Here is a 12,666-nt window from a genome sequence, read left to right on the forward strand (position 1 = left end):
CTGGGGTCTTAACAAGGAATTTTATAAACACACCCTGGGCTTAATCTTTAGACCATGCTTTCCTGAGAGTGCCCTTCTTTGCTCAGAAACCATTTCTTAATTTTAGCATCACTTGCTATCTGGTTCCCAGAGTCAGCCAAACCCAAGGTGAGGGGCACAATCCTCCAGACTCCCAAGTCTGCCCAAGACTTCTGACATCAGCCACAAGTTTGGGGGTCCCCAGGGCTACCCTCATTTCAGAGCAGCTGCCTGCAAATTCGGAGACTCTCATGGGCTCCCTCAGGTTTTATAATTTACTAGAACTAGTCATAAAACTAAGGAAAGCACTGTATTTATGATTACAGTCTTATTATAGCAAAAGAATATTATAGCCAAAGGAAGAAATTCATAGGGTAGAATCTGGGACTGGGAAAGTCCCAAGTTCAAAGATCTCAGGTCCCCAGGGATGGTATTACCCTCCTGTCATTGATGTGTGGAAACATGCATATGGAATACTGCCAGTCCCGGAAGCTCACCCCAGCTTTGGTCTCCAGAGTTTTTATTGAGGTTTCATTGTGTAGGCATGATCAATTGAGTTATTGCCAATGTAGCTGAGTTCCATCTCCATCTCCACCTTCCCCAGCACACACACACATTTTCCTTGGAGGTCAGGCTGATTTCATGGGGCCCAAAGCCCCAGCCCTCAAATCCCATGGTTGGCTTTTCTGGCATGGAGAGTCCCCATCCTCAGTTGTCTTGTCAGAATAAACTATCAGGTGTGGTCCAAGGGGTCCATCACGAGTAGCCAAGACACACCTATCACTTGGGAAATTCCAAGGGTTTAGATGTCACCTCCCAGGAGCCAGGACAAAGGCCGAACCTCTTCTTGGGTAAAATTCTTCACTGCACAGGGAGGTTGAGAATTTTCAAGCCCTTCAAGCCCCAGCTCCTTCCTGTTTAACATTTCTTCCTTTATCTTTTCTCTCCCTTTGCCTTTTACTCCAAGTAAGCAAGAAGAAATCAGGCAGCCCCTTCAACACTTTGGCTGGAAATCTCCTTAGGTGGATCAGCCAGCTTACTAGTTACATTTTCTACTTTCAACAAAACTGCAGGTGACAGTGTTGCTAAACTTTCAGCCACTTCCCAGCAAAAATCTTTCCTCCAGCTTCAGATAACGTGTTCCTCACTTGCCTTCAAGCCCTCAGTGGCAGGCTCCTCATGGTTCAAATTCTGACTAATGCCTTGTTCAAGGCAATCCAGGCCTCCTCTAACGGGCCCTTCAAAGTCCTTGAGCCCTTGCTCACTGCCCAGTGCAAAAGCCCCTCTCCCATTTTAGGTTTTTGTTACAGCTACACCCCACACTACTTATCAAAATCTTATTTGCTATCTATTTCTGGATAACAAATTACTGTAAAACTTCGAAGGTTAATACAAGCGTGTATTGCTTCACATACTTTCCGAGGGTCAGGGGTTTGGGAATCACTTAGCTGGGTGGCTTTTGCTCAGCGTCTCTCATGAGGTTGCAGTCAAGATGTCACGCTGGGCTGCAGTCATCTGAAGGCTTGATTGGGACTAGAATATCCACTTCCGAGATCCCTCCCTTGGCTGTTGGCAAGAGGTCTGTTTCTTGCCATGTAGGCCTCTCCAGAGGGCTCCCCTCAAGAGCCAGTGACCTGAGAGAGAGAGAGCACAGCAACAACGGAAGCCACAGTCTCGTTACAACCTAATGTTGGAAGTCACACACCATCATCTCCTCAATATCCTATTGTTACCAGGTCAGCCCTAGTCACCATAGTAGGGGAATAACCTAGGGTGTGAATACCAAGAGGTGAGGATCCTTGGGGGCCATCTTGGCAACTGGCTACCACAGAGTCCTTCTACCCATTTTACAGATGAGGAGACTGAGGCTCAGACCCTTGACCTCAGGCACACAACTCAGAAGTGGTGGAGCTGGGACTCTAGCCCGGGTCCACCCAAGGCCAAGGCTCATGCTCTTAACTCCCTCCTGCCCTCCGCAGGACGTCGATGCTCTGGACTTGGAGATGCTGGCCCCCTACATCTCCATGGATGATGACTTCCAGCTCAACTCCAGTGAGCAGCTACCCAGGGCCTACCACAGACCTCCAGGGGCTGTCCCCCGGCCCCGTGCACGGAGCTTCCACGGCATGTCGCCCCCAACCCCTGAGCCCTCCCTGCTGCCCCGCTGGGGGAGTGACCCCCGGCTGAGCTGTTCCAGCCCCTCCAGAGGGGACCCCTCAGCATCCTCCCCCATGGCTGGGGCTCGGAAGAGGTGAGCCACAGTACAGGTGGGATATAAAGAAGTGTAGAGGGAACTCCCTGGCGGTCCAGTGGTTAGGACTCCACGCTTTGACTGCTGAGGGTGTGGGTTCAATCCCTGGTCGGGGAACTAAGATCCTGTAAGCAGTGGCGTGGCAAAAAAAAAAAAAAGAAGTGTAGAGAAGGTCCCTGACCCCATCTTTCTCCTGCCTCCTACTTCAGCCTCATCCCTCATTATTCCTCCTACCCTGACCTCTGCTCCAGCCAGGCCCGCAGTGTCCCCAGCACATGTCATGTTTGTTTCAAACTTTATATCTTTGCCTAGGCTGTGCCTTCCTTCTGGAGTGCCCTCCACCGTTCTCATTGTTTATCCAAATCCCACCAGTCAACCACGGCCCTCTCCTTTGGAATTTGTTTCTATCTGGCTTAGTAACCATTTTTGTCATAGTTCAGAGGACATTGCCACAGTGTCAGAGAAACTGTCTAGAACTAAGTTCCCTAACACCTTTGAATATCTGTTGAAAGCCATGGACCCTTCCCAAGAAGATTCACATGCACATATAGACACATGATCTCGCGTATAATTTCAGAGGATCCATGTCCCCCTTCCAAAGATGTTACACTACGAATACTCAAGTTTTTGCTCTCCAGATGGTAGGCGTGTGCCCATTTAGTCTCCAGGGTGGTCTCGTTACTATCCTTATAAGGCTTTCATGGATACATCTCATTATTTTCCAAGGCTTTCAGTTTGGAGCTGGATATACAGTGGGTGCCTAATAAAGAGTTGTGAAGTGAGAGAGGGAGGAAATTAGTGAATCTAGTAGTTGGATGGATGGCTGGCTGGATGGCTGAGTGGATGGACAGATAGGCGGACGGATGGAAGGATAGACGGATGGTAGTTGTACAGGTGGGTGGGTGGGTGGGTGACGGATCACTGGGTAGATGAATGGGAAGATGGACTGGCAGATGGATGAATGGATGGATTGGTGGGTGTATGAGTAAAGGAATAAATAGGTGCTTGGGGGAGTGAATGAACGCTCATCACCTGCTCACACTGGTGCCCACACCTGCCCAGGTTTGCTGGGTTCTGAGATTCTTGCCTGTCTTCCTCCAGGGCCCTGGCCCAGAGCGCAGAGGACGAGGCAGAGGGGGTGGAGCTGCTGGGAGTGAGACCCCCCAAACGGTCCCCCAGCCCAGAACCCGAAAACTTCCTGCTGCCTCCCCTCAGCCTGGTATGTGTGGGGATTCGTGGGATTCTCTGGCCCTCAGAACCCAGCAGGCTTAAACCTAGTTTTTATAGATGGAAAAACAAGAGAGGCAGGGAGGGCCTGGCTGAAGGTCAAATGGACGGTCAGCCATCCAGCTAGGGCTAGGACCTTGATCTGCTGGTTCAGGCAACAGGTATGGAAGGGCTTTGCAAATAGACGTAAGTTGGTGGTAGGTGCTAAGAAGAAAAAATAAGCAGGGTAAGGGGAGAACTGACAAGGGTGAATATCTCTAGGAATCTTCTCTGCTCCCACGGAACACTCCCTCCCAAACCTAGCACAGGTCTTGGCCTTTGATTATTAGTGTAGCTTTAAGAGTACAGACACTAGAGTCAGACTGACTTGGGCTCGAGTCCCAGGTCCGTCACTCAGTAACTGTGAGACCCTGGGTGGGTGACGTCACCTCTCAGCCTCAGTCTCATCTGGGAAGTAGCAGATAGTTAAATTTCACAGGACTGGCATGAGACGGCCCTTAGCTGCTCTTAGTGGGCTATTGATAAGTGGGCGTATAAACACCAACCGAACAAGAGCAGCACCTCGGGCTCCTCACTCTGAACAGGGCTGGGTTTTCGTTTGTTTGTTTTGTTTTTGCGGTACACGGGCCTCTCACTGATGCGGCCTCTCCCGTTGCGGAGCATAGGCTCCGGACGCGCAGGCTCAGCGGCCACGGCTCACGGGCCCAGCCGCTCCGCGGCATGTGGGATCTTCCCGGACCGGGGCACGAACCTGCGTCCCCTGCATCGGCAGGCGGACTCTCAACCACTGCACCACCAGGGAAGCCCTGAACAGCGCTGTTGGAACATGAGAGTGTGGTTGATAATATCAACAGCTCTGATTTATTGAGTGCCTACCATGTGCCAGACGCTGACTGCACCAAGTGCCTTGCATGATTATTCAGTCCCTACAGCCACTCTTGAAATACTATTATTGTTCACATTTACACACAAGAGGTTAAGCAACTGTATCAGTCAGAGACTGGACAGGAAACAGAGAACATGTTCAAATGGGGTGTTGAGGAGAATTTAGTAACAGGACTGTTGGCAAAGGTGTAGGCATCACCCTGGGGCTAGCAACACCATCCCTAGCCTGAAGGCACAGGGCAGAGGGGTGGCCACTGGATCCTGGAGAGAGTAGGGTCCGCCTCGCAAGAGCTGAAACCTTCCATGGAGGGACACAGCCAACCCAAGATGACCCAGCAGGGAAGCAGCTAGAAGATCAAATACCCCTTGTCTTCCTCCTCCAACCTGCTGGTATCTCCCATCATGTGAACCTCAAAGGAACACACAGAGCAAGGTTGCACGTTGGTGGAGTCCACACGCACAGGTCAGCCTGCTGGGGCACTGAAGGGGAGAACAAGGCTCTGGAGGGACCCACAGAGGACATCTGGGACAGTGACTCACCCTAATTCACACAGCCAATAAGCAGCCACTGAACACCACAGTGCCCGTAACCACTGCCCCATCCTGCCTCCTTGGATATGATGATGATGATGATGATGATGGTGATGGTGATGATGATGGTGGCTTTGTCTGTGTCCCCTAGAGTTTCCTTCTGACAGGAGGACCAGCCCCAGGGAGCCAGCAGGATCCCAGCACCCACCTCCTAGAACTGAATGAGCCCCTGGGTGAGTAGCAACCTGGGTAGACAGAGAAGCTCTGGGTCCCCATCTCCTGTGGGAGGTGCCTTAGATGGCTGAGAGAGGGTGGGATGATTCTGAGGCTGGTGGGGGAGTCTGTCTGTGCCTGGACATGACCTTACTGGAAACAGGCAGCCCCTCCCTCTTCTCAGGGACACTGTGGGAGGAAAGAGAGGCCCTGAGGGAGGCAGGGGCTGGCCAAAGCTGTCCCTTGAGGTGGAAGCTGAGCCCGGGCCTGAGTCTAGGTCTCCCGAAGCCTGTGTCTGATTGTCCCTTGGTCATTCCCAGCTGTGTGGCTTTGGGAGATAGTTTCTGCTTCTGGAGTCTCGGTTTCCCCCTTCTTGTCAGTGGGGGCCTATTTTCCGTAAAGAAAAACCCCAACGAACTTTTTGGCCCACCCAATATAAGAGTTCATACTTTAAGGAGATGTTTTGAGGACTTGTGGATATGCTGCCCAGGAAGAGCTTAGCACGAGACCTGTTTCACAATAAATGCTCAAGAAATGTCGCCCTTAAGGTGATGCTGGTCCCAGACCACCCCACCCCCGCAACGCTGCAGAGTATGAGACAAGCTGCTTTGTCTGTGTTGCTCTCATCATCTTCCAGCACAACTATGAATAGCCATAGCTCCACCTGAAACCTGCAGGCACTGGCCATGAGGGAGCTTTCCAAAGCACAAATCTGATCTTGGCCTTCCTCTGCTCAAAGCTCTTCTATGCCTCCCTAGCGCCCTTCAGAGAAAGATCAAGCCCCTCATCTTGGACTCCAGTCTCTGCGGGGTCTGACTGTTGCCTCGTCTCAGACTGCACTCTGCTTCACATCCTCCGTTTCAGCCACAGTCACTATCCTTTAATTCATTCTTTCCTTCATGCGTGTAACAAATATTCACTCAACACACAGTAAGTGCCAGGCACTGTCCTAAGAGCTGAAGACAAAACTGGGAACAAAACACATGGAAACCCCTGCCCTCATAGAGCTGACATGCTAGTGAGGGAGACAGTCCAGAACAAAGAAACAAATGCAATAAAGAGTACACGTGATGAAAAATAGTGCTACTTGGGAAAATAATGTGTGCAGAGGAGAAAGGAGTTCTGTGGTGGGGGGATTTCCATTTTAAACAGTATGATTAGGGGTGGTCTCACTGAGAAGGTGCCATTTGAACAAAGACCTTAAGGAGGTGAGGGAGTGAGTTGTGACAATTTCTGGGGGAAGAGCATCTCAGGCAGAGGGAACAGCGAATGCAAAGGTCCTGAGGTGGGAGTGTATCTGTCTTCTATGGGGAAAAATCAGGCCAGTGTGGCTAAAACACAGAGAAGAGAGGAGAGAAGCAGATTCCACAGGGCCACTGTGGGGCATTGTGAGGACTTTGAAGTCATCTTGCTTGAGGAGGCTGCCTCAGGGCCTTTGCATATGCTGATCCCTCTGCCTGGAATGCTTTTCCCTCCATTCTTTGTCTAATTACCACATCCTTTAGATCTCAGATCAAATACGACTCCTTCCACAGAGCCTTCCCTCATTTCCCAAGCTATGGTTTGAAACACTCATCACAGTCCACGTTCACATAGGAATTTGTAACATTATTTGATTACTGTCTGTCTGCTCCTCACAGGGCAGGGGCCTGGCCTGTCTTGGTCATTGTGCTTCACCGTGTGTGCAAGGCTGGGCACAGAGCAAGGCCTCAGTACATATTTGTAATTGAAGAGCTAACGTTTATCTAGAGCTCATTCTGTGCCAAGCTTTGTGCTCAGTCTGTTACGTACGTACATGATCCAGTTGACGTCCCTCACTGGAATGTCAGCCCCACGAGGGCAGGAAGTTTCATTTATCCTGTTCACTACTGTGTCCCCAGTGCCTGGCACACAGTAGGTGCTCAACAAATATTTTTTGAATGAGTGAATTCTCATGAGTGAAGTAGGTCTAAGTATCCCTGTTTCCCAGATGACCACAGCTCACTGGGCGCTGTTCAAAGCGCTTTACGTGGATTCACTCATTTACTCCTCACTGACAGCCCTGTGGGAGGCAGGGGAGGTATTGTTGTTAGCCCATTTTACAGATGAGGTAACTGAGGCACAGAGAGGTAAAGTCACCTGTCCCAGTTCATACAGCAAGTAAGTAGCAGAGCCTGGATTCAAACTCAGGTGGCATCTGGCTCCAGGCTTCTTAACATCAGGACACCTGAGATTCAGAGAACAGCACTTGCCCAAGATTTCAGTCCTATTTGAATCCAGGCATGCCTGCCTCACCAGCCATGCTCTTAACTGTCTGAAGACGGGTTGGGGTGATAACTCCCCACTGGTTTACCTTCCATCTTCCCCCACAGGCCTGGGCCCCTCCCTGCTCTCTCTCTACCCGGACGAGGACACCGCCCAGCCCAGGAGCCACTTTCAGCCAGCGGCAGGCTTGGCCCAGGCCAACTGAGCCAGGTCCTCTTCCCACCTCCCTTCTCCCCCCACAAGAAAGGACGTCAATCATACTCCAAGCCGGCAGCCAATGCACAGGATGGAGGTGCCGGGAGAGGGGCTCCCTCTCTCCTCTCGGTGACCCCCGCCCGCCTCAGGCCTACCTCAGTCCCCACCCCTCTGCCCCACCCCCACTGTCTGGGGGTGCTCCGGGGTGGTCTCAGCTCAGTGACCTCTGGGAGGGGGTCCCTGGCCCCCTCCTGCTTCTCTCAGGACTTCCCTTGGGGTTCTCAGTACCGGTTACCTCATCCTTTTCTCCAATTCTCTTGGCTTTATTTTCGGTAATTAGGGGTGGGGGAGTTTGGGGCTCATGTCTGCATTTCTGGGCTTGGGGGAGTATTGATAACCAGAAGCACCTTGCTTTCCATCCATCTTTCTTTCATTCTTATTTTTATTTTTGTTGCTTTCATGGTATGTTTTTCATCGCTACGAACTGCCTGGGGTCCACAAGAATGTGGGACCCTGATCTTCCCACCAACTCAGGTGCCAATGGGGACAGCAGGCCAGACCTCACCCCCGGCGACTCCTGATTGAGCCCTTAGCCTCCCAAGCGGCCACCCAGCTCTGCCCACCCCTCCGCTCTGGACTTCTGCTGGCTCCTGCCTGACCTGGACCCCGACTCCATAGGCGGTCTTCCTATCCCAGGTGTAGCTTCCGACCTCTGCTTCCAGACCGTACCACCTCCAACCCTTTCTGGTTCTAGACCACACAGCTTTTGACCTACTCTGGTTCTAGACTGTGCCATCCCGGCCTTCTCTGGTTCTAGGCTGCACAACACCCAACATGGTCTGGTTTAGACCTTGCATCCTCCAAACCGCTGTGATTCCGGATCTCACCGTCTTCTCCTTCTGGACCTCACAATCTCCAACTCTGTCTTTCTACTTCACGCTTTCTAAAGTTGTCTGGTTCTAGGCTCACAACCTCCAACTCCCTCAGGCCTAGGACCACCAGAACCCTCTGGTTCTAGAGCTCACGCTCCGCCTTCCTCTGGTTCTAGAGCTCACGCTCCGCCTTCCTCTGGTTCTAGAGCTCACTCTCCGCCTTCCTCTGGTTCTAGAGCTCACGCTCCGCCTTCCTCTGGTTCTAGAGCTCACGCTCCGCCTTCCTCTGGTTCTAGAGCTCACGCTCCGCCTTCCTCTGGTTCTAGAGCTCACGCTCCGCCTTCCTCTGGTTCTAGAGCTCACGCTCCGCCTTCCTCTGGTTCTAGAGCTCACTCTCTGCCTTCCTCTGGTTCTAGAGCTCTCCCCACAGGTCTCCCTTCTTCTCAATGGCACATGCTCCTACTCCTGCTGATTCCAGCTCTTACAACCAGATTTCTTCTGATTTTGGAACCCCACATCCCCAAGCTTGGAATTGGTTCTAGTCTTCCTGATCTGTAATGCATTTCGTTCCAAATCTAGACTTCATGATGTCTCAATCATTTTGATTCATGATGCCCAGCTCAGCCCTTTTCAACTCTACACTCGAGACTTGCTTCTCCCATCAAAAAGAAGTAAAATGGGTTTCATGTCTTGACCTTATGGGTTTCGTGTCTGGACCTTTCAGAACCAGACACAATGTTCCAGTTCTCTTTTGCTCTCGACCTCATCATCGCTACCACTGAGTGGTCCTGGACTATACAACCTTGACACTTTGCAATTTCCAGGGCCCTCTGATTCCAGATCTGATGATCTCCCTTTCTTCTGGTTCTAGTAATGGGCTTCAAATGTCTTCTGATTCCAGACCTCGTCCTATAAATTTCCTTGACTCTAGACCTCACAATCTCCAATTGCCCCTCATTCCACATCTTATGACTCCGAACTACCACGTATCTAGAACTCAGCCTTCAAACATCTTCTGATTACAGACCTTGCCTTATAAATTTTTCTGGTTCTAGACCTTACAGCTTTAAATTCCTGATTCTAGACCTTACAACTCCCAAATCCCTCTGGTCCTAGAACTTGGTCTTCAGACTTTTTCAAATTCTAGTCCTTACTCTGTATCTCTGGTTCTAGACCTCACAGCGTCCAAGTGCCTCTGATTTCAGATCCACATTCTTTTGGCTCTAGAACTCAGCCTCCAAAGCCTTCTGATTTTAGAATCTGGACCTTGCCCTGTAGATTCCTCTAGTTCTGAATCTTAAGACCTCTGACTCCCTCACTCCAGACCCCACCCTCCTAACTCTATTCTGGGCTTCCCGCCTAACTCAACTTGCTCTAATTACTACTCTCTGCCTTAAGTCTTCCTATTCCAGATCCCTACCCTCCAGGTCCTTGAGCTAATGGACTTCATGCTCAAGCCTTTCCATTCTCAGTCTCATATCCCTAAAAGTTCTCTGTCCTAGAACCCCCTCCCTCCCCACCTCAGCCCTCAGATATGTACTTACTGTTACTTAACCCCAGGTATCTGGGGAACCTGGGGCTCCCTCACAATCCAGGTGACTTCCCCAGCCGCACAGGCACACGCACAGCCCTATCTGCATATCATGGGGTGGGGAGAGAGGCCAGGACTCCTCAGTACTCCACCACCACCTATGTGTCCCTGTCCCCTTCCCCCAACCTTCTTTCGACGATGGTGCTATTCTCGGTCTCCCACAGGAAAAGGCCTCCCTCTCTCAACCCAATTCACCCCCTTTATGGAAGGCACTTCTCACTGTTTTGTCAAGGGATGGCCTGTCCAGATTGGTGCTATGAGGAGAAGGGTCTGACCCCTCCCTCTCTCAGCGGGTGACCTAGGCCCTCTATGGAGGGAACTGTGTGGGCTGGGGGAGGGGAAGGGACTGGACCAGCCATGCTGGCTGTGAAACCCACTGATCTCTAAACCCCCATAAAGATCTCACCTTGGTAGGCACCAGAGCTCTGTGTGTTGACTCATCTGTGGGGTCGCTTCAGGGGGTGGGGGTGCACCGGCTGACTGGGTGTCCATGTCACTTTGTGATATAGGTCTATGTAACGTTGTGTGTCTGGTGATGTTTTCATTCTGTGTGGGTCATTGTGACATAATTCTGTGAACCTGTGTGTGGGGAGGGTTGTAATTCCTCCTCCATGTGTTACTGTCTGGGTGAAATGGTTCAGCCTTATGTGTGTTTCTCATTACTGTGGATTTCTGTGTTCCTGAGTGTAGGAGGCATTGGGATTTTTTTTTTTTTTTTGTACCTGTGTGTTGTCTGTGTGGTGGTGTGATTCTAGATGCACGTATGGGACTGTGTGACAGTATAATTCTGTGTATTGTCTCTGTGACATGATTCTCTGTACTTGAGTGTGTGTGTGTGTGTGTGTGCGTGCGCACGTGCCAAAGAGAGATTTTGTGTCTACAGCTTCCTGTGTGGACGGGTGTGCCTGTTGTCATGTCACCCTCATAACCCCTCTCCTATGTTCCACAAAGTAATCTTTTCAAAGGAAGAAAACCACTTTTAGGAACTCCCTGGTGGTCCAGTGATTAGGACTTGGCACTTTCACTGCCATTGCCCGGGTTCAATCCCTGCTTGGGGTGAACTAAGATCCCGCAAGCCACACGGTGTGGCAATAAATAAATAAATAAATAAAAATTTTAAAAAAGAAAAGAAAGCCACTTTTAAGCCTTCGCACTTGCTGTTCCCTCTGCCTTAAATACCTTTCTCTCTTCTCCCCTCTCTTCACCTGGTTATCTCCTACTCATACATTAGATCTTGGTTCAGACATCCCCTCCTCCAAGAAGTCTTCCCTGCCTACCTCAGCTGGGTGAGGTCCTCCCACAACCTGAGAGCTGCCCGCCCCACCCCCCATCAGCTCTAGGTACTCTGTCCCACTTTGAGTACTTCGGAGTGGATATAAAAAGTACTTACACTGTGTCAGGCCCTCTGTCACTTTACTTACGTGATCTTATCAAACTCTCCTCTAATCCTATACCATAGGCAGTTATTATCCCCATTTTGCAGTGAATGAAACTGAGGTTCAAAGAGGATGATCACTTGCCCGAGGTCACACAGCAGGGAAGGGCTGTGCTGGACTCGAATCCAGGATTCAAATCCATTATGGCATTCTTCCCACACACACCAAAAAAAAAAAAAAAAAAAAAAATCTAACCCCCAGCGTAGGCTCTGGAGCATACAGGAACAGTAGAGTAGGAATTAAGAGCACAGGAATTAGGTGGAACAGGTTCAAGTTCTGGCTCTGCCACTTTCTTATTGTATGACCTTGGGCAAATACGTTGACCTCTGCAAATCTCAGTGTCCTTATCTGTAAAGTGGAGACGATACTAGTATTTACCTTCTCGGGTGATTGTTGGATGTGGTAGGGTCAGATTGCCAGGACAAGAAGTTTTGGGGGTGGGAGAGCTTGTGCTGTCTCCAGGAGGGGAGCCAGAGCAGGGCCTTAAAGGATTTAGTGCTACAGTTCGGTATTGAGTAGCGGCTGTGGGTTTAGGACGGATAGTCTGGAATGGGGTACCGTGAATGAAGATTGGGGATGGGAGTGGCATCTGGAGATGTTGCCTGAGACTAATCTACTCAGGGTCTCTTAGGTCATCAGAAAAAGTCTGGGTTTTCTCCTAAGGGCACTGAGGAGCCATGGAAGGCTGGTGACTGGGGCGTGAGGAAGGAGAAAGGAGATGGTGCAACAAACTTCTAAGCCTAGCTCAGGGCTAGGGGATCCAGGGCACCTTTAATTAATAACTTACAAACACTGGCCCTTTCTGGTGTTGGTTTGAGAAACCGCCCATTTTTCAGAGAGGGGTAAGTGAGGCCCTAGAGAGGAAGGGAAGATTTCTTTGTTTAAGGTCACGCAGGTAAACTGACAGAAGGGCTTGACCCCCGGCTCCGGTTCCGCGTTGGGCATGGTGGTGCCTCGCAGAAAAGCCACACCCACCAGCAGCATTCGCAACCCACCTACCAACGGGAGAAGACGGCAGGGAAATCCCACTTTAAGACCCCGAGAAACTTCTGCGGCTCGGAACATGGAACTTTGGGAGACGGGGCCACGCCGGGCCTTTTTTGCCCGCGCGCCCCTTTTCGCCTTCCCCATTGGCTCATGCTAGGAAGGGCGCCGTCAGGGGGCCCTCTGGTCACCTTCTCCGCGCGCTCTATGGCTAAAGCG

The 12,666-nt window shown here is 50.9% G+C and overlaps 1 protein-coding gene and 1 long non-coding RNA gene across 4 annotated transcripts in view; one reads left to right on the forward strand and one right to left on the reverse strand.

The window, feature by feature from the left end:
* The window catches only part of HIF3A (hypoxia inducible factor 3 subunit alpha), a 33,493-nt gene extending 21,022 nt beyond the window's left edge, over window positions 1-12,471 (forward strand). For 2 of the 3 annotated variants that reach the window (XM_073796051.1, XM_033843963.2), the window contains 4 exons: window positions 1,998-2,269; window positions 3,371-3,488; window positions 5,064-5,145; window positions 7,477-12,471. In XM_073796051.1, coding sequence (XP_073652152.1) covers window positions 1,998-2,269; window positions 3,371-3,488; window positions 5,064-5,145; window positions 7,477-7,574 — 570 coding nt within the window. In that variant the 3' untranslated portion in view covers window positions 7,575-12,471. Of the gene's footprint in view, window positions 1-1,997; window positions 2,270-3,370; window positions 5,146-7,476 lie in introns of all 3 variants that reach the window. The other variant, XR_012328037.1, reaches the window with a different exon arrangement.
* LOC117308923 (uncharacterized) lies at window positions 328-12,578 on the reverse strand. The gene is made up of 2 exons (XR_004523176.2): window positions 12,463-12,578; window positions 328-1,652 (listed from the first exon to the last, which is right to left on the reverse strand). It is a non-coding gene; the product is annotated as an uncharacterized lncRNA (long non-coding RNA).
* Window positions 12,579-12,666: the final 88 nt, after the last annotated feature.

The sequence above is a fragment of the Tursiops truncatus genome, chromosome 19 (assembly GCF_011762595.2).
Source record: "Tursiops truncatus isolate mTurTru1 chromosome 19, mTurTru1.mat.Y, whole genome shotgun sequence".
Classification (NCBI taxonomy): domain Eukaryota; kingdom Metazoa; phylum Chordata; class Mammalia; order Artiodactyla; family Delphinidae; genus Tursiops; species Tursiops truncatus.